Source organism: Calonectris borealis, chromosome 26 (assembly GCF_964195595.1).
Source record: "Calonectris borealis chromosome 26, bCalBor7.hap1.2, whole genome shotgun sequence".
Taxonomy (NCBI): Eukaryota; Metazoa; Chordata; class Aves; order Procellariiformes; family Procellariidae; genus Calonectris; species Calonectris borealis.
In genome coordinates, this window is record NC_134337.1 from 4,713,373 (window position 1) to 4,735,613 (window position 22,241).

General features: G+C 62.8%; 1 protein-coding gene across 1 annotated transcript; it reads right to left on the reverse strand.

Annotated features, from left to right (window-relative positions):
• Window positions 1–2,815: 2,815 nt before the first annotated feature.
• TFEB (transcription factor EB) lies at window positions 2,816–21,437 on the reverse strand. The gene is made up of 9 exons (XM_075173968.1): window positions 21,242–21,437; window positions 8,281–8,525; window positions 7,950–8,204; window positions 7,780–7,860; window positions 6,945–7,065; window positions 6,707–6,763; window positions 6,161–6,236; window positions 5,841–5,988; window positions 2,816–5,498 (listed from the first exon to the last, which is right to left on the reverse strand). The coding sequence occupies exons 2-9, from the start codon at window positions 8,473–8,475 to the stop codon at window positions 5,058–5,060; spliced, it is 1,374 nt and encodes a 457-aa protein (XP_075030069.1). The 5' UTR covers window positions 8,476–8,525; window positions 21,242–21,437; the 3' UTR covers window positions 2,816–5,057.
• Between the last annotated feature and the right edge of the window lie 804 nt (window positions 21,438–22,241).

Here is a 22,241-nt window from a genome sequence, read left to right on the forward strand (position 1 = left end):
TGTTTTTAACCCTCCTTGGGTTTACCAAAACCAACTCAAAGAGGGATCCGGGGCAGCGGCCCTGGCGAGGGGATGCTGGCGGCAGGCTGAGAGCACAAGCAGGAGATGCTCTTGCTTGCAGAGGGCATCAGCCCCAGTACAACGTGCCGAGTTAAGGTTGGACTCGATGATCTTAAAGGTCTTTTCCAACCTAAATGATTCCATGAGTTCTCAGGGACCAGCAAACCCCAGCATCAGCTACCGGGAGAGCTGCGTTTTGTACAGGGCGATTCCTGCACCCCGAAGCTGGAGCTCGAAGCAGCAGCAGTGCTGGGTGCACCCCGCTCCGGGCGAGCCCGTCCCGGGCACCGGGAGCCGGCGGCGGGGGCAGCCGGGGATGCGCATCCTCGGCCGGGCGAGCCCGGGCCGCCTCCCCCGCCGGAGCCCCGGTTCTCCGACAACGGTCTGGCTCTCTCTTGTGGCTGCTCAGCCCCGGTGCAGCCTCGCTGCTCCCGCCTCCCCAGCCCAAACCCTCCGGGAGCCCGCGGAGACACGCGGCTGTCCCCGCCTGTCCCGTCCACGCAGGACACGCGCGACTCCTCCGCCCGACCCACGGGAAGCAGCCGGCACCGCTGCGGTTCGCACCCTCCTGCCTCCTCCCCAAAAGAAAAGCCACAACGTTACGTGGGGCAGCGGGAAGAAGTGCCACAGGCTGCGTGGGACCAGCAGCACCATCAAGAGAGCGTGTCACGAGTGGGGGGGACACAGAAGCGAGGACCCCCCGGGGTGCAGCACCCCAAAATCCCCCCGGTACCCGCTCCCCATCCCACCGCTCCGTCCACCCGTCCTGTCCAGCCCCGCAGGCAGAGCCCGGCCGCAGCTCGTCACACCCACTGCAGCCCCAGCCAGCGCTCCCTCCCTTTTATATCCCACTTGGAGCCTTGACACCGATTTTTTTTTTTTTTCCGTGGGTGGCTCACAGACTGTAATTAAGAGCCCTTCTCCCGCCTGCCCCGGCTCCCATCTCCAGCAGCTGCTGTTTAAGCGAAGGAAACCCCCTTTCGTCCTCTCTCCCCTTTATATTTTTTCTTTCCTCCCCCTCCCTTCTGAACATAAAGGGATGACAGTGCTCCAAGCCAGGGTCTTTTGCATTTCTGAGTTGGTTCTGTTAATTGGAAGGAGGGTTAAGAATCTGCAAGGTCGTTTCAATCTACATCTGACCTTCAGAGTAATCCTCTATGCCAACACCAGAGCATGTCATTAAAATGAGGCCCTCTACCATATCCCGGCATCCCTTTATTCTCTCCTTGTGCACATTAATTGCTCATAAGTTGATTTGATCTCCCTATTCTGCAAGAAGTAAATTGCCCTCTTATTTCGCCATTTTCATCCTGTTTTCTTAATTAGGCCCTTAAAAATCTCTAGGGCCTCAGCCGGGCCGCAGGCCTCATCCTGGGAATAAATTTTGATCTCAGCCTGATAAAGAGTGAGCAAACCCGGAGACTGAACAATGTCATTCTCCCCCCTCCCTCCCCTCCGTGCTATTCTCTTGACATGAAAAGGCTATCAGTTTTTCTCTGTGTTAATATAGGAAATAATTCACACTTCAGGCGTTGTTCTCTATTTAGTGCTCACACTCCCCAGATAAATCAAATCAGGGATTTTTTTTTTTTTTTTGAAGTGTCTGAAACTACTTACTCTTTCTCTCCCCCCAGCCTCCTCACTCTCTTTTTTCCCCTCCTTCTTTTAATAAAGTTTCCAAGATTAGCCCCTGTGATTTTCCATCCTGGGAAGTCTATTTTAAGGTGGATTTTCTTTTTTTTTTTTCTTTTTTTTTTTTTTTTCCCTTGTGTGTGTGTTTAAAGCCATCACGGAGGGGAGCAGGGGGCAGCGGGAACCCGGCACGTGGCTCCGCACGCAGAGGAGCACAGACGGGGTCTGCAAACGTGGCACGTGATGAGTTTTGCCAGGCACGGGCTCAGCCCCTTGCCCAGCCCAGCAGGAGACTTCACAAGCAAGATTTTTCCCCTTCTTGCGCTGGGCCAGAGGGTCCCCAGCCTGCAGCAGGTTTGCAAACAGGAGGTGGGGAACACCCTGCCCCAAAGCCTGCCTGTACCAGGGGGTCTGGACCCCCCAAGGGGTTTTGCAGCACTCAGGGGTGATGCTAAGCCAGCCCCAGCAGCGAGGAGGGGGCAGCGAAGCCCCCACACAGCCCCACGCCTGCTCCAGGGGCCACCCAGCAGGTAGAAAACACACCTGAGCTCCTGGGACGGCTCCACCATCGCTCTCATCCAGCGCAGACCAGGACGGCCACCGCAAACCTGCCCCACGCCTGGCACCGTGCTCAGCCCCAGGGATGCAGCTCCTTCCAGCTCTGCTCTCTAGGGCCTTGTGACTATTATTAATTAAGGGGCCAAGCCTGGTTCCAATTAAGCAATCAGCAGATGGGTCAGCACCTCACAAGTCCCAGCTGTGCTCAGCACCGGCAGCTGTGGACCTCCCCGAAGCAGCCGGCTGTGGGGCTGGCACCCGGAGGGACGGGCAGGAGGGACCCTGAAAACCCCAAACCACCCTGGGAGCCAGCTGAATGAGAGGAACATCAGTGCTTCCCCCCTTTAACCAAGCCAGGCTTTCCTGCAAAAAAAAGAAAAACCAGCCCCCAAACAGCCCCCCCAAATTCAGGGCAGCTCCCCTGCGAGACAGGGATGCTGCTGCAGCCCGACCTTCGGGCACGGCCGTGGCATCGCTGGGGGAAAGCGGCTCTGGGTGCTTCGAGCTCCACAACCCTCCCTCCTCCGGGACGAGAAGAAACAGCCCATGCTGCAATGCTCTGGGATGTTGTAAATAAATATATTTTAATGATTCTTCTTCCATTCCAGTTCATTCTTTTATACATTTATTTATAAAACAGTAGTAAAATTTTTTAATCAGAGCACAGTGCATTAAAAAAAGAAAAGAAAAATAAAACAAACAAAAAAAACCCCAAAAGATTAAAAAAAATAATAATAATCCACAACGGTTTACTCACGGCCGGGGGAGACGCCACGTCTCGCGCTGAGCAGCGGACGGTCCTCTGCCCGCCGGTGCCAGGAGCGGGGCGCGGAGCGGGCGCGCGCCCCAGCCAGCCCCGCACATGCCGTGTATGACCAGCGAGGGCCCAGCACAACCTTCTTATAGCCACGACAATCCCAAGCGACCAGGGATTTCGTATGCTCGCCCTGAAGCACCCACACAGACCCCCTAGTGTCCGCAGATCCACAGATCACCCACGTCTATAGGTACTCAGCGCAGCGTATGGGGTGCTGCCGCCCTGCCAGGGGGGATTATTCTCTTTACAGGCACTAACGGCAGCACACGGAGGATGCCAAGGCCTCCCGCGAACGCGTGGGGTGAAAGAGCCCCAAATCTGCCAGCACACAGCCCAGTGCCCCTCGCCCGGCACCCCGACGTCCCCTCCGCTCCCTTCCCTGCACCCCTGCAGGGCAGCGGCCAGACCCTGCCCTGCCCCAGCGCTCCAGGACACCTCCGACATGTCCTCCCTCCTCCTTTCCCTCCTCTCCTCCCCACCTTCTGCACTTCCCCACACCCTCACGTCCGACAGGCACCTCTCCAGGGGGGCACCGGGGCTGCCCCCCACCTCACAATCCCAAATCCAGCCACGATGTCCCTCCTCGGCTGGGCTTTCCCCTGGCGGTCCCAATCCTGTGACATCCCCCATCCTTGGTCCAGGATGGGGTGCACCCAGTGACCCCCATCCCTGCACGGGCTCCCAACCATCCAGCCACAGCTCCCACGGCCCGGGGGGGTGATGCCATGCTATAATGTGGGATCACAAAGGGGTCTCTGTGCTCCCCTTCGGGCTTTACAACAAATCCATGCAGTATTTTCCCCGTGAACAGCGTCCCTCTCCCCTGCCCAGCTCCCTCCCCACCTCCAGCTGGGCTGAGAAGGCAGAAGATGATGCAGAGCCCAAAGCAGCTCCCCACCACCGACCTGTCCTGGCTGGGGAAGGAGCTGGCGATGCTGGGAAGAAAAATAAACCCCACGAGCCAAAGGCAGAGAGTGACAGCTCAGGTTTGGCAATCGGTACAAACCATCCCCTGGTCCCTGGCCGGACCCCAGAGCTCCATGCCCAGATGTGGGGCAGGACATCTGCTTTCAACAAGTATCCCCCAAAAAAAGTGTAAAACCCCTTTATCCTTCCACCTGAAGAGCCACAGCTTGGCGTTACGGGGCAGAGGGGATGTCTCAGGGGAGGCTGAAGGTCGCCCGGCACCATGCAGCCCTTCTCCAGAGGCCAGCAAGGTTTTGGGGTGGTGGGTGCTGCCAAACCCCAAGGGGGGGACCCCCTGCAAGGTGGAGGTCACAGCGGGGGGTTGAGCGAGCATCAAACACCCCGTCCCGGCTGTTTTGGAAGCCCTCAATGCCGACTTGAATTTGTAGCCTCACTCGGACAACACCCCCCGTGCCCCGTGAATTAACTTTCTCCAATTAAGCACCTCTTCTTCCTCCAGCCCTGCGACCCGGAGAGGCAGCGGATGCTCCGAGGAAGGAGGAACCGTGAAGGACGTGGCACCGTGAAGCATCCGCAGGGCTCGGAGGCCAGCGCTGGGGAAGACTTGTTGGGGACGTGGGCTCCCGGAGCGGGGCAGCAAGGAGGCAGCAAGCCAGACAAAAAGCTCTGAGCGTCATCCCGCTCCTCTCCTCCCAGGGACTCGAAGGCTCCTGCCTGCTCCGGCTCCGAGCCAGCGCCGTGCCGATGGGGGACGGTCCAGGAGGGTTTCACTGAAAGGCAAAGCAGCCGAGATCATGCTCCGGGCTGGGGAATCTGCAGTCAGGCCAACGCCACGGCAAGCCAAGAAGGTCCGTTCCAGCTCCTGGCAAAAAAAATCTTGCGAAAGACACAGCGGTACCCGGCGAGCCTTGATCCGAGACGCCCGTTGCATAGAGAAAAGGTACTCCTACGTAGATTCAAGTGCGCGGCAGGACGGGCTCCTCCTGCGAGAAGAGTGCCCTGTAACTTCACTAACCAAACTTGAAGGTCCAGTCCTCGCCCCCAGCGTCGGAGCAGCTCCTCGTCACAGCATGTCTGCATCCTCCATGCTGAAGCTGCTCCGGCGACTGCTGGCCTTGGAGGCCTCCGGGGACATGGCCGAGAACAAGGGATCGGAGGCCAGGGGCAGCATGGTGTCCTGCATCAGCATCAAGTCCAGCTCCTTCTTGGATAGGGAAGGGAACGAAGCACTGTGGCCGGGCTCCAGGCTGTCCGGGAAACCCCGGGAGCCATCGTCGAAGCTCAGGCTGTGGGTAAAGTCCAGCTGGTGGTAGGGAGACTGGGGTGGTGGAGGCAGCGCCGGCTGCGGCTGTGACTCGGGGTCCGGGGGTGGCAGCAGTGGCTCCAGTGTCCCCTCGTCCCCACCGGCTTCTTGCTTGACCACCTGCTGAGCCAGCTCGGCCACGTTGACGCCCGAGGGTGAGGAGGTGGGCAGCCCGTGGACGCGTGCCTGCATCTCCAGCTCCTGCCAACAGAGCACAGGAGGTCTTTGGTGGGGACGTCGCACACGGGGACACGGCACATGGACATCCACAGAGGTGGCGGGGACAGAGGGACCGAGAAGCTCACAGGGAAGGAGCCCGCGGAAGAGGTGAAAGGTGGAAAATGATGACCCACGCAAAGCTCAACGATACTCACTGTGGTGACCTGAGCCTCAGACGTCTGGTTTGTCTGAAGACTTTGCTCCTGGTGACTTGACAGCCGTAAGAGGGAGGAGAGCCCCTGCCCGTCCCCTCGGTGGGGCAGGAGTGAGCTGCTCGTGGGGCTGGAGCAGAGCGGAGGGAAGCAAGAGCACAGGGAAGCTCACCTGGATGCGGAGCAGCAGCTGCTTATTCGTCATCTCCAGACGCCGTGAGTGATTCTCCAGGTCTCGTGACCTCTGCAAGTCCTTCTGCATCCTCTTGATGTAGTCCACAGACGCCTTCAGGATTGTCCCTTTGTTCCAGCGCACGTCTCTGCCGTGCAGGATGGAAAAAGAGATTGCCACCTGCGTGCCAGCAAGATGTCCCCTCACCCCTGCTCCACCAAAAAGCCCCTCTGCAAGCATCCCCTGCCATGGGGCCGAACATCGAGCAAGCCCACGAGACCCGCAGTTATCCCAGCCCCGCAGAAACCACCGATACGTACAGGTCGTTGGCCTTGGGGATCAGCATCCCCAACTCTTTGATGCGGTCGTTGATGTTAAACCTTCGCCGTCTCTCAACTGCAGGGTGAGAAGAGAGGGAAGGCGGTGAGGAGGCAGCAAGAGGAGAGGCTCAATGCCCCGCAGACCGCACCGGCCACCAACCGAGCCGGCTGCTCCCGGCTCGCGGGGCTGGGAGCCACCGTCGTGCCCCGGCCAGACCCTCCGGAGTCGGGGGGCTCGGGATGAGAAACCTCTGGGGCCAACCCTTGGGCACCTTCCTCCTGCCCATCGCCCCGGCTGGTCTGACCTCCCCCCAGCGCTGACGTGAAGGACACCAGGGTGTCTCCTGCACCGCAGACATTTTGCAGAGCCAGGAAAGAGGGAGCCATGGCAGGGGGCTGTGGGGGTATTTCCTGAGGGCGAGATGGGATGGGAAAGGGGACCTGGCTTGGAGAGAGGGGAACGAGGATGGAGAGTGATGGGGAAAGGGCTGCGGGGGTGGGAGAGGGAAAGCTGTGCCACCCGCGGGCAGCCAGCACCAAACTCACTCAGGTTGTGATTGTCTTTCTTCTGGCGCTCTTTCGCCAGGGCTCGGCTCTCGGCATCTGGAACAGAGACCCACAACGTCATCCGGAGGGGGAGGCTGCATCGTGCCCCACGAGCATCCCGGCCTGGCATCGGAGCACCCCGGCATCCCCCAGAGCCCCCCTCCCCACCCGTGGGGACAGGGCAGCCCCGGCCAGCTTTGATGCTCGCCCTGCCCTGGCTCTGGGGCCAGGGACGTACCTGTCAGCTCTCTCTTCTGGGTGAGGTCGGCGGGGCAGGAGCTGCTGGTGACACCTACGAGAGAGGCCGTCACCTGGGGGTCCCCGCTATAGACATTCATGTGACTGCTGGACATCGGCAGCTGAAAACCAGAGGGACAGGCGGGTTAGCTCCATCCGGGGCCACGGGACCGGGGTTCAAGCCCAGCTGCTTGGCCTCTGGGATGCGAGTGCGTAGCCCAGGCAGGTGTAATTGTCTTCCCGGGCCCTTAAAACAGCTATAATCAGAGTAGCAAAGAAAACAGGACTTCAAAGTCCTGTTTGGGAGGCGCAGCTGAGCCCCTCCCACAGCCAGAATCTAAAATAGGGCAGATGAATCACATCCGAGAAGGGCCCAGCAGGATGAATCCCACTGGGAGGCACAAGCTGGCATACGGATCTGACCCAGGAGACGGTGCCGCTCCGAGCAAGCTTCTGGCTGGGAAACCTCTCCCGGCACCAACATCCCCCTGCGCTGCCGCGGACGCTTGGTCCTTCCCCGCGCCCCTCTCCTGTCTCCCCGGCTTTTTATAAGGGCTCCCAAGCGTTGTCAAAGAGGAAAAGAAGCCGAAGAACTGGCTCTCGCAGTTGCAAAAGGGAGATCTCGCTGCTTCCCCTCCCCCAGCCCCAGGTCCCCAGGGACACCCAGGGACGAGGCTGGGCTGGGCTGGCACCCTGCATCGCTGCAGGGATGTGGCAGGACAGGTCCCCTCTGTGCCACCTCCGTCCCTGCAAGCACAGGGCTGCGGGACCCCCAGGCCACCCTCCCTGCCGCAGCCTGGGGTCTGATCTCTTCCTAACGCGCGTCAGAGACTCACCGTGTTGGGCATGTGGACTTCGGGGTTCATATAGCCCAAAACGTCATCCAGGCGCATGATGTCATCGATGACCTCATCGAACTGAAAGGGAAAGGCATAAGGTGCCAGTGGGTTTCTTTGCCCTTTCCAGCACCTCTGCCTCCCCCAGCAGTCCGGTGGCACCTCCTCACCTCCCGCTCCGGGTTGGAGCCGATGTTGAGCATGGCCATGGGGCTGTTGGGCGCACTGTTGCCCGCCGAGGAGGACATGACGTGGCTGGGTCGGACGCCGGGGGACGCGGCGGGGGGCGGCTTGGGAGAGTGGTTGACGGGGCTGACGTGGGCAGCAAACTTGTTCCCGTAGGTTTCGGAGAGATAAGCCTGAACCTTCTTGTCCCGTGACTTCTGCAGGTGGTACGTGGTGGGGTTCTCCAGGTAGGACTGGACCTGCAAGGAGACAAACCATCAGGGATCTCCCACACCCCCTCGGCCCCGGGACGGGGGGACACCCCCTGCACTGTACCTTGAGGACCTCTCCAGGCACGGGCGGTGGGGACTGGTAGTGGACGGGGGTGTTGATGGCCGGGGTAGAAGCCACCGGCATCCGCTGCTGCTGCATGTAGTTCATCATCATCTGCTGCTGCACGCGCTCCCTCTCGGCCTCCTGCTGCGCTTGCTGCTTCATCAGCTCCATCCGCAGGCCGATGCGGGACGCCATGGTGCTCCGGGGGGGTGGGACGCGGGCGCCCGCCGGGCACGGAGGTGACCCTGAGAGGAGGACACGGCACATCAGGAACAGCCTATTTTGCAGCAGGGAAACTGAGGCACGAGGAGGGAGCAGACATCCTGGAGCACCCATAACAGCCAGGATGATCGCCCTAACGTCAGACGGACGGGTCTGCCCTCCTGCCGCAGCTCCCCGCCACGCCACCGCTCTCCCTGGGGACAGCCGGGGCACCTCGGGGGGGACGGGGAGGGCAGGGAGCAGCCGGGACCCCCGCGCCCGGCGAGCGTGGACTCACGTACCGCCGGGTTCAGCTGGAGCGTGCTTTGAGCCACCAACTTCCGAAACACCGGAGCAAAGCAAGAAGGGCCGGGAAAAGCCAGAGCACCGGGAGCGGAGCGAAAGGGAAAGAGAAAGCAAGGGAAGAGTAGGAAGAAAAGGCCGGCGGGTGCCAGGAGCCGGAGGCAGGGTTTAACCCTCAGCCCGGCTGCCCCGAATCCTCAGCTCCAGCGCGGGATGAACAACGCGGCTTCTGTGCGGGGCCGGCACGCGAGCGCGGAGGCGGGGGGGGAGGCGTGCGAGGCCCCCGCACCGCACAGACCAGCCCTTGTTCCCCCGTACAAAGGGGACGGCGGCCCGTGGAGGGGGGGAGAGGACGCCGGGGCGAGGGGAGCTGCCCTACCCGGACTCTCCAGGGCACGACGGTGGCTATCCACAGGGCTGGTTTCCCACGCGGGGCTGGGATGGGGATGCGGGAGATGCCGTGCGGGATGGGGGTCTGGACCACAGCATCCGTAGGGTGGGAGGGAAAGTGGGGGACAGGACCCAAAGCAAACTCTCCCAGGGGAACAGGCAGGAGCCAAACACCCGGGGTTTGCTCTGCAGCAGCGTAACCAAACAAATCTGGAGGGTTTTGCTATTTCAATACAATGTGTAATCGCAGACAAAGGGGCCACGGTGGATACAACACACCGGGGTTTCGGCGAGGCATCTGATACACAGTGCCACGCGATATCCTAAGGGGGAAATTAAATCAAGCCAGCATGGACAGAAATACGATTACATGGATCAAGAGCCAGCTATTGAACGGCAAGAGGAAGGTAATTAATTAGACATGGTGGCCCAGCTAAAGGGGGATGGGAGAAGAAGAGCCTGGGACAGTTATCAATCGGACCTTCGTTAAGACGGCTGTCGCAAACGGCCTTAAAGGAGGGCAGGGGGGGATAAGGTTTGAGACGAGCAACAGCAGAGCCCTGGGAAAGGACCCAGCGACGCTGGGGACAGCCCACAGCGGATAAAACAAAGCTGAAGGAGGATAAACCACAGCTGATGCACACAGGGGACGTAATAACCCCAAATATTAAAGGCAGGGTGAGAGGAAAAGCCGCCAAGAGCTGCGAGGAGATGGGATGAGCCATCGCGGCGTGGAGGAACCGGCCGTGCTTTGCAAGCCCAGCTCACGCCGCACAGCCCAGGGAGGGGGAGAGGTGCTGGGGCCCCACAAGACAGACGTTTTCGGGGGGCTTCTAGCACCGGGGGAGAGCGGGAAAGAGATTTCAAGCCACGATTGGGAAACTTTGCGGTCAGCCCCTGTGTTTGCAAGCAAGCAGCTACCCATGGCCCTACAAAGCACCGTGAGCAGCAGCAGGGCTGAGCACACCCCGTGGGTGGCTGCATAGGGACCCTGGCTCGATGGTGCAGCGTGGGGGGGACGGGATGGGGAGGAGGAGGATGCCGGAGCGGCCGGCACCTCCGGCGCTGGGGAAACCCGGGTTTGAGGGTGAGGACAGAACTGCCTCGCGGCAGAGCCGGGGGGATCCGGGCTCTTCTCAGGAAGGGCAGCCGGTACGTGGGGGCAGGACGCTGTCATGTGAAGCGTGCCGAGGTGTAGCCACCCACGGCACGGCACCCGCTCACCCCCGCCGGCCCCGGTCCCACCACCCTGCCTGGCTGCAGGATCCCCCCGGCTGCCCCTTTATAGGAAACGGGGGTGGGGGCAGCCAAAAGCGCTGCCCTCTCCCCCGGGAAACTGCCGAGAAGGGGAGCTGGCGAGGGCGAGGATGGGGAAGGGTGGCCAGAGCCGGGCCCAATAAGGAGAGGGGGGGAAATTAGGTCAGGTTTAAAATAACCTGCTTGGTTCTGCTTGGCTTCCCCCCCACCCCCCGAAACACCCAGCAGCTTCTGCTTTCGCTCTGAGTCAGCCCCGGCGGGAGGGCGGCGGGAGGGAGGGAGGCAGCCGGCGGTGGGAAAGGATGGGGACCTGGCCAGCACTGGGGTGCTGGTACCCCACCCTGGGGGACGCGTCCCACCCCAGGGATGCATCCCACCAACCCTTGGTCCAGGGGTGCAGAAATAAAGCACGTGGGATGGCGGCTCCATCCGGGATGCCTGTTATTCCGGGGAAGGCGAAAGAAGTTAGCATCCTGGAAAAAGCACATCCAGGGGCTCTCCCGCTGAGCTGGAGCCATCCCTATGCCAGGGGCAGCCCCAGTTTGGTCCCCGCCTGGAGGGGACCCTGGCGAGGGTCCGTCCCCGTGCACGGGCAGCAGCTTGCCTGGCTCCGAGCGGGCAGCACGGCCGGCCAGAGCATGCCCAGGCATTGGGTTTCCCAGTGGGTGCTGCCAGGGCACCTGCTGGGGACACGTCCCCATCGGTCACGGAGAGGGAAGAGCAGAGGAGGGGAGGGAGGAAGGCGGTGGGAGGGCCAGGGTGGGCGACGGAGCAACGGGAAGGGGATGGAGAGGGAGAAGAGGGGCTGAAGAGCAGGAAGATAGAAGGGAGCAGGGAAAGCGTGGGTGGCCCCAGCAGCTCTCCACACCCCGACTCCACCTTTCCCGTCCGGAGAGCGGGGACCAGCGGCAGGGGGGACACAGGGTGGCTTTTCCATGCTTGGAGCAGCCGGTACTCAGGTGGGTCCTCAACCCCCTGCCCGTAGCACAGGGTGCGCTGGCCATCACCGACCATCGGCAGGAGAAGCCGTGGAGCCGGGCTGATCCTGACCCCGGCTGCAGCCGCCAGCTCCACAGGGAGCCCAAAGCACCGGCCCGGGGTCGAGCCAGGAACGCGGGGAAAAGGGACCGATTTCCCAAAGGAAACTCTACCTGTGCTCCGAAAACCCTGCCCCTGCCTCCTTGGAGTGGGGGGAAAAAGCTAATCCCACTTTCTGCAGGATCACATCCTAAAGCCAGAGCAACTCTTCGAGTGAAAACCTCCCCGGGTGCTGGCGAGCGGTGGGCTCCATCGGCGCCTGGGTGCTGTCCAGGCACCAGCCGTGCTCCATCACCGCACACCAGACCCACCGCTGGGACAACGCGCAGAGCCGGAGCCAGGGCATTAATCTCCCTTCAAAATATCTCTGCTGCTATTTAGCGACACGGTTATTTCTAGACCTTTCTTGCTTTTCTTCTGGGAGTGTTATTTCATCAAGAGCCCAACCTGCTCCCCCCGCACCGGGGCGGCCCTCAGGGGTGGCTCCAGCCGGAGGATCCCCAGCGGCACCCAAGAGCTGCCCTGACCCTTGCTCAGGGACAAGCACAGCCCCGAGCTGTCCCCCATCCCCGTGGGAGTCCAGCGTCACTGCAACCCAGGCTGTGACAGCCGGCGGCGCGGGGTCGGCTGCTCAGCAACCGCCGGTACTTTCTGGAGTGACATCGGGTGCTGCTCCGCAACGCGCGGGGCCGGGCTGCCGCTGGACCCGCTGCGGAGGGCCGGCGTGGGGCACCCAATGCCGCCCCGAAGGGACAAAACACCTGGAGCTGCACCGCCATCCCTGCACCCACGCAGCACCCACCACCTCCTCCCCGAGCGCATCGCTGCGCCCAGGTGTGGGTTAGAATTAAAAGCTGCCGTGAGGCAGTTTCCAGATTTAGCCCCTGCGAAATACAGGGGGATCGCGTTACTCTCCCCGGGCAGCCCACGGGGAAGCAGCACCCTGCCCGTCCTGCCTGCAAGGTACGGGGTACAAACATACATACAGAGCAAGTGCAACGCACCTCCCGCCCACCCCTTCGAAAGCTGGAGGGAGAAGAGGGGAGCGACGCCCCGCTCAGCCCCAGAGATGGAGCTGAGAACCCCCAAACTCATTGTACCAAGGAGCCGCCTGCCCAGCCCTGCTCCCTCGCGTGTGTTTATTTCCCGGTCGATCGTGGCCATTTATGAGCGGAAAAATCAATCGGCAGCTTGAGCCAGGAGCAGGGACCCCTGGGGAAGGAGGGGAGCCGGGGCGGGGGGGCCACGCTCTGGGCCGCTTCATTGATAACCAAGAGGGCAGCGAAAAGGAAAAGCAGAAAAAAGAAGTGAAAACAGCTCCGCTTCTTGCTACTGGCAGCAAGCGTCTGCTGAGCCTTCCTTCCTCGTTTTTCGTTTTCAAATGCCATGACCGGGGGGGGGGAAGACACAGGGGCGGCGAGCGAGGGAGCCCGGTGCACCCCAGCCCGGGCAGGGCGAAGCACCCACCGCCGTTTCGGGGCAGGCAGCGGCCGGCTGGGTCCAGGAAGCCGGGAGCCCGGCAGTGTTTGCTCCGCACCGAGATTTGCTCCGACAGCACCGAGCTGCCACCCCGCTGGGCACCCACAAAGCCACCCCATGGGTGCCCGCAGCCTGGGGACGGGGTCCGCTGCCACCCCGCTGTGTGGGGAAGGGGGACGATGGGGCAGGGGTTACCTGGGTGCGGGACGGCGGGGCCAGGGGGTTCTCCGGGCGCCGGGGCCAGCAGGTTGCAGCTCCTCCGTGCTCCTCGCCGGGGCCAGCCCGGCTCCTACGCCGGCCCCGCGTTTCCTCATTTTCAAGACCCTGCTTTTAATGCAGCAGCAGCCACGCGGGGTGCGGGGTGGGGGGGAAGTTGCAAAAAAACTCCAAACCTGCTTGTTTTTCTCACTGCAACACAGGAGTTAGCAATCGAGCTGAGAAAAAGCGTGGCAAAAATAAACGCAGCCGCTGCCGCCGGGCTCTCCGGGGTGCAGGAGCCCAGGCTGGGTCTGCCCCACTGCGTCCCCTCGGGAGCTGCCAGCAGAGCGGCTGCAGTGCTGCCTGCGGTGACATCCCTGCCTGAAAATACACCGAGGGACAAAAGCTGTCCCTTGTCCCTCCAGGGGACGTGGCACGCAGGGATCCCTCACCCGCCGTGAGCCTGGGGCGGGTGCAGAGCAAGCACCAGCATTGCGCAGTCGGATCCGGCCCCGCACGCTGCCGGGCAGCACACGGGGTCCCTCCAGCAGGTCCCCACCAGGTCGGCGATGCCAGTGCCGGCCAGCACCAGCCAGGATGGCAATGGCAAAGCCAGGGGATGACAAGGATGCCTGTGTGATGCCCCACGCGGCTGGCACGCTGCCGGGGACCCCTCCACGCTCTCGTTGTGCAAAAACCGCTTCGCACCACGTCCCCTTTGCATCTGTGCTGGCTGTGCCACCGTCCCACGAGGTCACCGCGGCACCTCCCCGGGCACCCTGAGCAGATGAAGGGGAAGCCCCCCCGAGCCGGGCCGGCGAGCTGCTGCCGCGCCGTCCCACCAGCGACGCGGCTGGCACCCATCCGCTCCCGCGCAGCTGGGACCAGCCCCGCAGCCTCTCCCTCCCTGACTTGGCAACACCGCGGGGGTGATTTATGCCATCCCAGCGAACCTGCGGTGTCAGGGGTCAGGCAACGCCGGCACCCAGTGGGAAGAAGGCCGGGGTCCTTCACCTTCATCGGCACGCGGAGGAGCGCAGTGCTGCGGTTGGCAGCCCCGGAAAGGGGCAGCGGGACAGGGTCCAACGCAGGGTATTAGGAAGCGATTCCTCACCACGAGGGTGGCCAAACCCTGGCAGCGGAGCAACCTCCATCCTTGGAGACCCCCATCTAATGCCAACGTTGGCCATGCTTGGAGCTGGACCAGAGGCTCCAGAGGTCCCATCCAGCCTATGCCCCTCTGGGATGAGGATGGGGAGGTGGGAAAGGGGGGGGTGGCCCCGTTTCCAACCCCAGAAAGCAACGGTGCCCTCCCCATCACCCACCCAGCAGGCAGGAGATGGGTCAGGCAGGTGGATGGCCAGAGCCCCGTCCGGAGACGCCTTCCCCACGCAGCGAGCACGCAACCCTGAAAGGGAGAAGAAGAAGGCGGAGGGACTTGGCAAATAAAAGCCGGGGTCAGTTGACAACACCAGCGAGAGGCTGAGTCACCGGGACTGTTTTTAGCCCCGGCATTTCAAAAACGTGGACCGCGGTGTTGTTAACAGGCGCTTGGGTCAGAGGCCAAATGTTTTCCCTTCCATGCGTTAAATACCGCTCCTGGAAGCAGCCCAGGTATCCAGCACAGTAAAAACATTAACACAAGCCTTGTATGACAGCAGGACCCCGGCTAAAGTGGTCCCCAAACTGCCCAGGTAAGCTCGCCTCACTGGGGAGGTGTCAGGGACCTGACGGAGGGAAAAGCATCGCTCCCTGGGTACCAAGAGCCAGGGCTGAGCGTCCCTTGTCACAGTGTCACCCCCAGGGCAGAATAAATGGGGTCCATAAAAAAGCCCCCTGGTTCTGGTGGTGCCAAGGTGCGTGGCAGCCGTTACGGCGTTAATAATACACAGCCTTGCTCCGATGCCTCTCCTTCACCCCAAAAAGCCTCTCCTTCACCCCCAAAAGCCCGTCTGCCCGGCGTGGCACAGCTCGGGGACGGCATGCACGCCATCACCCCGGCCAGGCGCAGCGGGTGGAGGCTGGCACCCGCGGGCCAGATCTGGGTGCAGCCCCCGGAGCAGGGCTGGGGGAAGCAAGGGGACCCCTGGGACCCCACCACGGTGGGGCCGGACCCTGGCTCTGCGGCCGCTCCTAAACCGGAGCAAAAGCCCTTCCCGCAGGGTGGCTGGCGCGGTGCAGGAGCCCTGATTGAAACATCACTGTCTGAACTGACCGCCCGGGGAATTCACAGCCCGCCAGCGCAAACAGCCCGAGCCGACAAGTTCCTGCCCTCCCCTCCCACCCCCTGCCCGACAGCGGCAATTAAAAATAAAAGTGTTAACAGGCAGAAGGACGAGGATGAGCCAACGGCAGCGCAGGGGCCGGGGACGCGCCGCGGCCGCAGCCCGGCACCACCCCGGGCTGAGTGATTAATCAGCCCCGTATCGTGTCCGCCTTTCAGCGGGGAGGCGAGGAGAGGAGCGGGGTGACCTTGGAGGGGCCTCGGCCGCGCTGGCGGGGAAGGACATGCGGCCGCACCGCGTCCCGCTCACCTCGGCAAAGGTCGCGCGATCCCAAGCGCGCGGGAGAGAGCCGGGAGCGGGGCTCCGCACGCAACCCGCGGCCAAAGAGCAAACCCCGTCCAGCTCCAAACAACTTGGGTGTTGGTGGTTTTTTTAAATAACTGCATAAATGAGTTCCCAAATCCTGGGAAGCAGCAGGACAGCACCATCCCTGGCCCTCAGCTCGGTTCCAGCAGGGAGGATGCAACGCACCACGGCGCTGGGATTTAGAGGCACCGCGTGCCCCAAAATCCTAGAAACCGTCCCGGAAAGTGCGGACGCTCAGCAAAACCAGCTCTTGAGGTCCATGCGCCCCAAGTTCATGGTGCCACTTGCCGCGAGGTGACAGCGGCCGCCCCGTGCCCCCCGCCCCCGGTGCCGGAGGCGCTCCCAGCGCCGCCCCCATCCCTCCTCCCTCCTGCCACGGCCCCGTGCTGCTGGAAGGAGGTAATATTTATAAATACGCCGTGTCCAGCCCCCAGCACCCGGCCAGGAGGCTTCTCAGAAGGCGGATTTCATGTAACCGTACCGCGGCCGGCAGCCCCAGCGCCGCGGGCGCCCCGTCCATGGGAGCCGCAGCTGTTCCCCGGCCCCAGGAATAAACAAGTTGGGGACAGCCTGTGACTTGTCCTCCCAAACAGCCCCGGGGCTCTCCCCGCCGCCATCCCGGTCCCGGCAGCACCTCTCATGCCCGGGGGAGCACCCAACCATCGCCGCTTACCCGCAGAGGAGAGGTTTCTCCTCTCCCCTCCTTTCCCCCCGGCTCAGCCCGGTGCTTTCCTGCTCCGTGAAGGTCAAACTCGGCTCTCCGGAGCCCCCGCTGCCAATCCAGCCCCTGCCCTGGCACCGTGCCGGTGCAACCGGGTCAGGTCTTTGCTAGGGGTGCTGCCGCCTCCCCGGCACGAGTTACACCGGTTTGACCATGAAGGAGCCCAGAGGTTTTTCCCACCAGGCTGGGCTTTCTCCAGGCGAGATCTTCGCCTGCCCTGAGCCTGGAGCGGTCCCCAGGAGCGGCTGCGGTGGCGGGGCCGAGAGTGGCACCCACCCTGCTGCAGATAAGGCGGGAGGTACAGCCAGCGCCGAGCCCGCTGGCACCCTCCTCCCGTGGGGTTTCCAAGCCGGGAGCGGGGCAACGCTCCCTGCATGCCAGGCGGCTGCAGACCCCGCTCCGCTGGCCCCACCTGGCTGCAGCCCCCTTCTCCTTTTCTCCTAAAAATTCCCCACCCCACGCGATTCCCTCAAAATCTTGAGAAAACAGTCAGGGCGAAAGCCAGCGCTGCTGCCCTCGCTTGTCCCCGAGGCTCCAAAAACTCCCCTGCCAGTCCCCAAGCTCATTGCAGCCATTGCCACCAAGATGTCCCAGCCCGGACCCTGCGCCACCCCGCAGCCCCTCCGCTGGCTCCCGATGCCGCACGGGGGGGTCTGAAGGTGCCCAGGTCGGGTGCCCCCTCGGCCCTGCTAATTTTGGCACCTGGGTGCTAAGGCAGCAGCTGCACAAACTGTGCTGCAGGTTCGGCCGCGCGCTGGAAGGAGAATTTACAACCGAAGCAGAGTCCCCAAATAACGCTGTGCCGGGCGGAGGGGACGGGGCTGAGCCAGGGCAGGGTGATGGGAAACCTTCAGCTTCGCAACTGTTTATACAAGAAGTAAATCACTTTCATTAACAGCGTGCCTGTATGGGAAGGAAAAAGAGGGATGTAACCGGCAGGGAAGGATGTTGCCTGGGTGTTTCAGGTTTATCCGGAAAGAAAGTTGCACCGCTCTAACTAAAGGAAGGGATTTAAGCAGACAGCAGGGTGCGGGGAGTTTGTTTGGAGTTGAATGCTCTTGTAGGAAGGGTGATAAAACCCCAGTAACAATTCTTAGAACAGTCTTTAAAAATAAGATGGCACAGCTTGCTTGCAAAGACTGTAGGGACGGTGGGGCCGGGGCGGGCTGTGTCACTGAAAGACCCTCCCCAGGCGACCCCACCCACTGCAAATCCCCTGGGCCGCACCACGGTGCTCATCCCCGCGCTCCTGCTCCCAGCCCCGTAGCACCTACCTCCCCGAACCGCCTCCCGAACCGCCCGCCCTGCCTCCAGAGACGGAGCATCCCCCACTGCCCGGAGGGCTGCGGAGCTCTGCCTCCATCCCACCGACCTGCAGCACAGTGCAAGCTCCCGGCAGCCAGGATCGGGCCCCACGCCATCCTCCCGGGCCGGACCCCCCGCCGCCGTGGCACACCAAGCTGCTTCTGGCGAGGTCCTTCCAGGGAGGCACCGTGCAGCCCCGCTCACCTCTGTCGCTCGGGGCTTGGCCCCCGTGTGCTTTTCCTCTGCCCGCAGGGAAATCGTGTGGTTTCTTTACTCTTTCTTCTTTTTTTTGCAATTTAATATTTATAGCTTTGCTCCGCTGCCTGTTTGTTCAGCAGAAAGCGAGAGGGAAGACATTTGGAGAAGGGACGGCTTCTTCAAAGGCGGCTGTCAGCATCAGCTGGACAGGACCAGGGCCGGCATCGGTGCCGGGATCGCGCCCGTCATTCCTGGTTTTCTCAGCAATGCGACGCCTCCGCCTCCAGCCGACGCACGGGTCTCCCGTGAAGGCGAGGAGCAGGAACCGGAGCTCAGCCTGGAGCGTGGGGCTCGGCCTCCTGCATCCCTGGGCTGACCGTGTCGCGGGACCCTACGTGCATGCAAATCCACAAGGCAAACCCGCTCTGACCGAAACCCAAGCGCCCGGTGCCAACCCTGCGGCGCATTGCAATGAACCAGGGGAACCATCGGGGCTCCTTCTGGTCATACCAGAGGGGGAAAAAAGAGGTGAGCATGTGTTTCCTGTCTGCGTGCTCAGGAAGGCACCATGCTTTTCATCCCTGCAAGAGTTACACCGCCAGCACCTTCCTCTGCCTCAACCACGAGGGTGACAACGACCGCGGCTCGCCCCGGGAATCACCGGCTGCCTCCGCACCGGGACCGCACCACGGCTCGGCAAAGCCCAAGCTGCTGCCTTCCCCGGGCTGGCGGAGGTGATGCCACCGCAGAAAGGCCACCACGGGATGCCCATAGGGCTGGAGCCGGCATGGCACAGCGCGGTGGCAGGCACACGTCGCACCTCCGGGCAGCCTCAGCTCTTCTACAGGGCTGTAAAACACCCAGCGCTGGCTCCCGTGGCTGCGAAGCGCCCTGTAAATCTCCCACAGCAAAGAAAGGGTCGGGGAAGCCGTCACAAAACGGCTGCCACGGGTCAACACCGGTGCAGGCTGCGGCCACGGGATGCCACGACGCTGCCTCGGGGAGATGCCAGTGACATGGTGACACTGCCAGGCTGCGGCGCCCACGCCAGGGACACCGCTGTGCTGAGCTGACCCTGGCAGGCTGCTTCCCCCCAGCCCGGTTCCTCTTTGACCGGCGCACGGGATAACCCCACACAGGGCAGTTAGGAAATAGCTCCCTTTCAGTGGGTGCAGCTCGAGGTCCTCCCCCCCAAAAAACCACACGACAAACTCCAGGCTGTCCCCAGGGACGGAGCCCAGAGGTGATGGGGACGTGCCGTGCCCAGCGCCGGGAGAGCTCCATCCTCCCCACCATCCATCCGCACCCCCCAGGAAAGGAGGGAGAAACAGCGATCCAAGGCTGAGATCCCCCCGTGCCAACGCAACATCAGGACCCCAGCACCCCCCCACAGCACGCAGGGAGCCACAACAGCATTTCTACCCTCAGCACACGTGCTTTTTCGGGGGGGGGGGGACACGGACACCCCTCGGCGTGGCCTCCCCAGCCCCATTTCCCCGCAGCGGCTGTTTCTTTCTGCCCGGGCTCCACGGCCACCCCACCCTCAGCCCTGGAAATGTCGTCCCCCCCCGCTCCGATGATTCATCATTTTGCCGCTCGCGCACACGGGGCTCTTCCCTTTCCCCACAGCACCGCCGAAAACCTGCAAACGGGGAAACCTCATCACGGCAAAGGCGGTGGCAGAGCAGGGGCGGGGGACCAGGAACACACGTGCCGTAAACTCGGCACCGTGGAGCGTGGAAAAAGAAATAAAGACCTGGCTGGAATCACAACCTCCATCCCAAACACCCGGATGCTGGAGTCGCCCTGTTGCTGCCAGCCCCACCCCGGAGCGGTTTCCTACTGATAAGGGCGAGAGGCAAAGCCAGCATCCCTCGGGAGGCAAACCCAGCATCCCTTGGAAAACACCCCGGCTCCCCTCCACGCACCGCGGGGTCAGCACGTGCCGCTCGCAGCCGCCCGCCACGGCCATCGGCACCCACCCCTATAGCCTAAATCTGGTGGTTTCTCAACTCCAGCAGCCCAATTCCCAAAGGTCTGCCGGCCCCGGCATGGTTTTCCCCGCCGGATCCCCCGGCAGCAGGTAAGCGCAGGCTCAGCCGTCACTGGCACCCACAGCAGGGAGAAACCAGCCCCGCTCCCTCCTCCGGCCGGAGGAGCAGCCGTGCATGAAGCCAAGCAAACATGGCAGGGGAAACTAAAAGGGAGGGGGGGAAGAAAAAAATCCCCCAAACTCCACACCTTCGCTGTCTGCTTGACTCTCTGCTGTTACGTAAAAAAAAAAAATCACAAATTCCCCCCATGCCCCAAGGGCCGGGAACGCGCAGAAGCGCTGTGATTCCTGGAAACAGGCCCTGCTTGTCCCCGGACTTGCACGGGCTTATTTATTTATCTTAGAAGAGCACAACAATAACCACCATATTTTCTCTCTTTTTCTTTTTTTTTTTTTAAAGGAAATTTCCCCATCATCTGACTCACTGAAGCTTTAGAGGACATGGGCATGAGGGCTGGCGTAATCCTTCCTGCTTCGCAATTAATTCATGAATATAATTAATCGGCGGCTGTAGGTTAAGTGCAGCCCCCTCCCACGCCCCCGCCAAGCTCCTGCTGCCCCAGAGGAGCAAGTTGCAGGCTGGGGCGGGGGGGGGCCTCCTCTCGGTGATCCCCTAAAAGCTGTGTAGCGTGGGGTACCCCAACTCTTCCCCTGCCTTTTGCAGACCCCAAAAGCAGCAGGGCTGGGGGGTGGCCAGCTCACCGGGGGGGACCCCCTCTCTTGCCCCCCAGGCCGGGAGGGATTTGCACCCGGGGGGGTGCACGGAAACCCCCGAGCAAACGCCGCGCTCCGGGTGTCAGCACCGAGGGCTGGAGCATCCGTGCCTCAGTTTCCCCACGCGTGGAGTGAAGGGTGCGGGGGGGGGGCTGTAACGCTGGTAAAGGCAACCCGAGCAAGTCACTCCCGGCTGCCGGAGGGCTCGCAGCCCCTGGGACCCTCGGCTTTTGGGAGGGGGCACCCGGCCAAGCTGCCGGAGACCCCCGAACCCTCCAACCGGCGGCCGCTCCCGGGAGCGGGGAGGGGGGGGACGGGACACGGGGGGGGTCGTTATTATTTACAGCAAAGGAGGAAAAAAAAAAAAGAAACAACCCCGCGGCTGCGAGTTCAAAGGCCCCCGGGATGGGGCAGGAGCTGGGGGGCCCCCAACACCCCCAACCCCCCTCCGCAGCCGGGCTGCGACCCGAGGGGGCCCCGCTGCACGGCTGCCCCCCCCCCCGCTGCACTCACCCGGCGGACAGGGGAACGCCGCAGGAAACAAAGTGCTTCGGCCCGGTTCGGCTCCGCTCGGCCCGGTTCGGCTCCGCTCGGCTCGGTTCGGCTCCACTCGGCCCGGTTCAGCTCCGTTCGGCCCGGTTCGGCTCCGCTCGGCCCCGCTGCTCCCGCGCCGAGGGAGGGCAGCACTGCCCGCCCGCCCGGCCCGGCCCGGCTCGGCGCGGCACGGCCCGCTCCGCTCCGCAGCACGCCGGGAGCTGTAGTCCGGAGCGGGGCAGGGCTGCCCGCGCCTGCCGGGACTTGTAGTCCCCCCGCCTCGGCCACAGCAGAAGTTTGGGTTAGGTGATTTCCTCCCCCAAAAACGGGTTTTTCCACCCCCAGAGAGGGGCAAGAGGGTGGGTGCCGGGACGGGGGGTGAAGGCAGGGCTGCGCCCGGGTCGTGCAGCCCCTTGCACAGGCGTTGTGCAGCTTCTTGCACCAGGGTCGTGCGACCCCTTGCACCAGGGTCGTGCAGCCCCTTGCACCAGGGTCGTGCGGCCCCTTGCACCAGGGTCGTGCGGCCCCTTGCACCAGGGTCGTGCAGCTCCTTGCACCAGGGTCGTGCGGCCCGTTGCACCAGGATCATGCAGCCCCTTGCACCAGGGTCGTGCGGCTCCTTGCACCAAGATCATGCAGCCCCTTGCACCAGGGTCATGCGGCTCCTTGCACCAGGGTCGGGCAGCCCCTTTCACCAGGATCGTACAGCTCCTTGCACTGGGATTGTGCAGCTTCTTGCACGGGAGTCGTGCAGCTCCTTGCGCTGGTGCCGGAGGCTTGTTGCAGCCACGGAGGGTTAGCAGCGACCTGGAGACGTGCAGGGTGGCGGGGAGCAGTAGCAGCGTGTGCCTGCTCGAGGCACAGGGGTGTTTGGCCCCCTCCAGCTGGGACCCTCGGGGTCTGGCAGCTGCCAGCAGAACTGTGCGGGGAGTGCGGAGCTTTAGTGCGAGGTGAACTCTCCGGGGACTGGGGGCAGCAG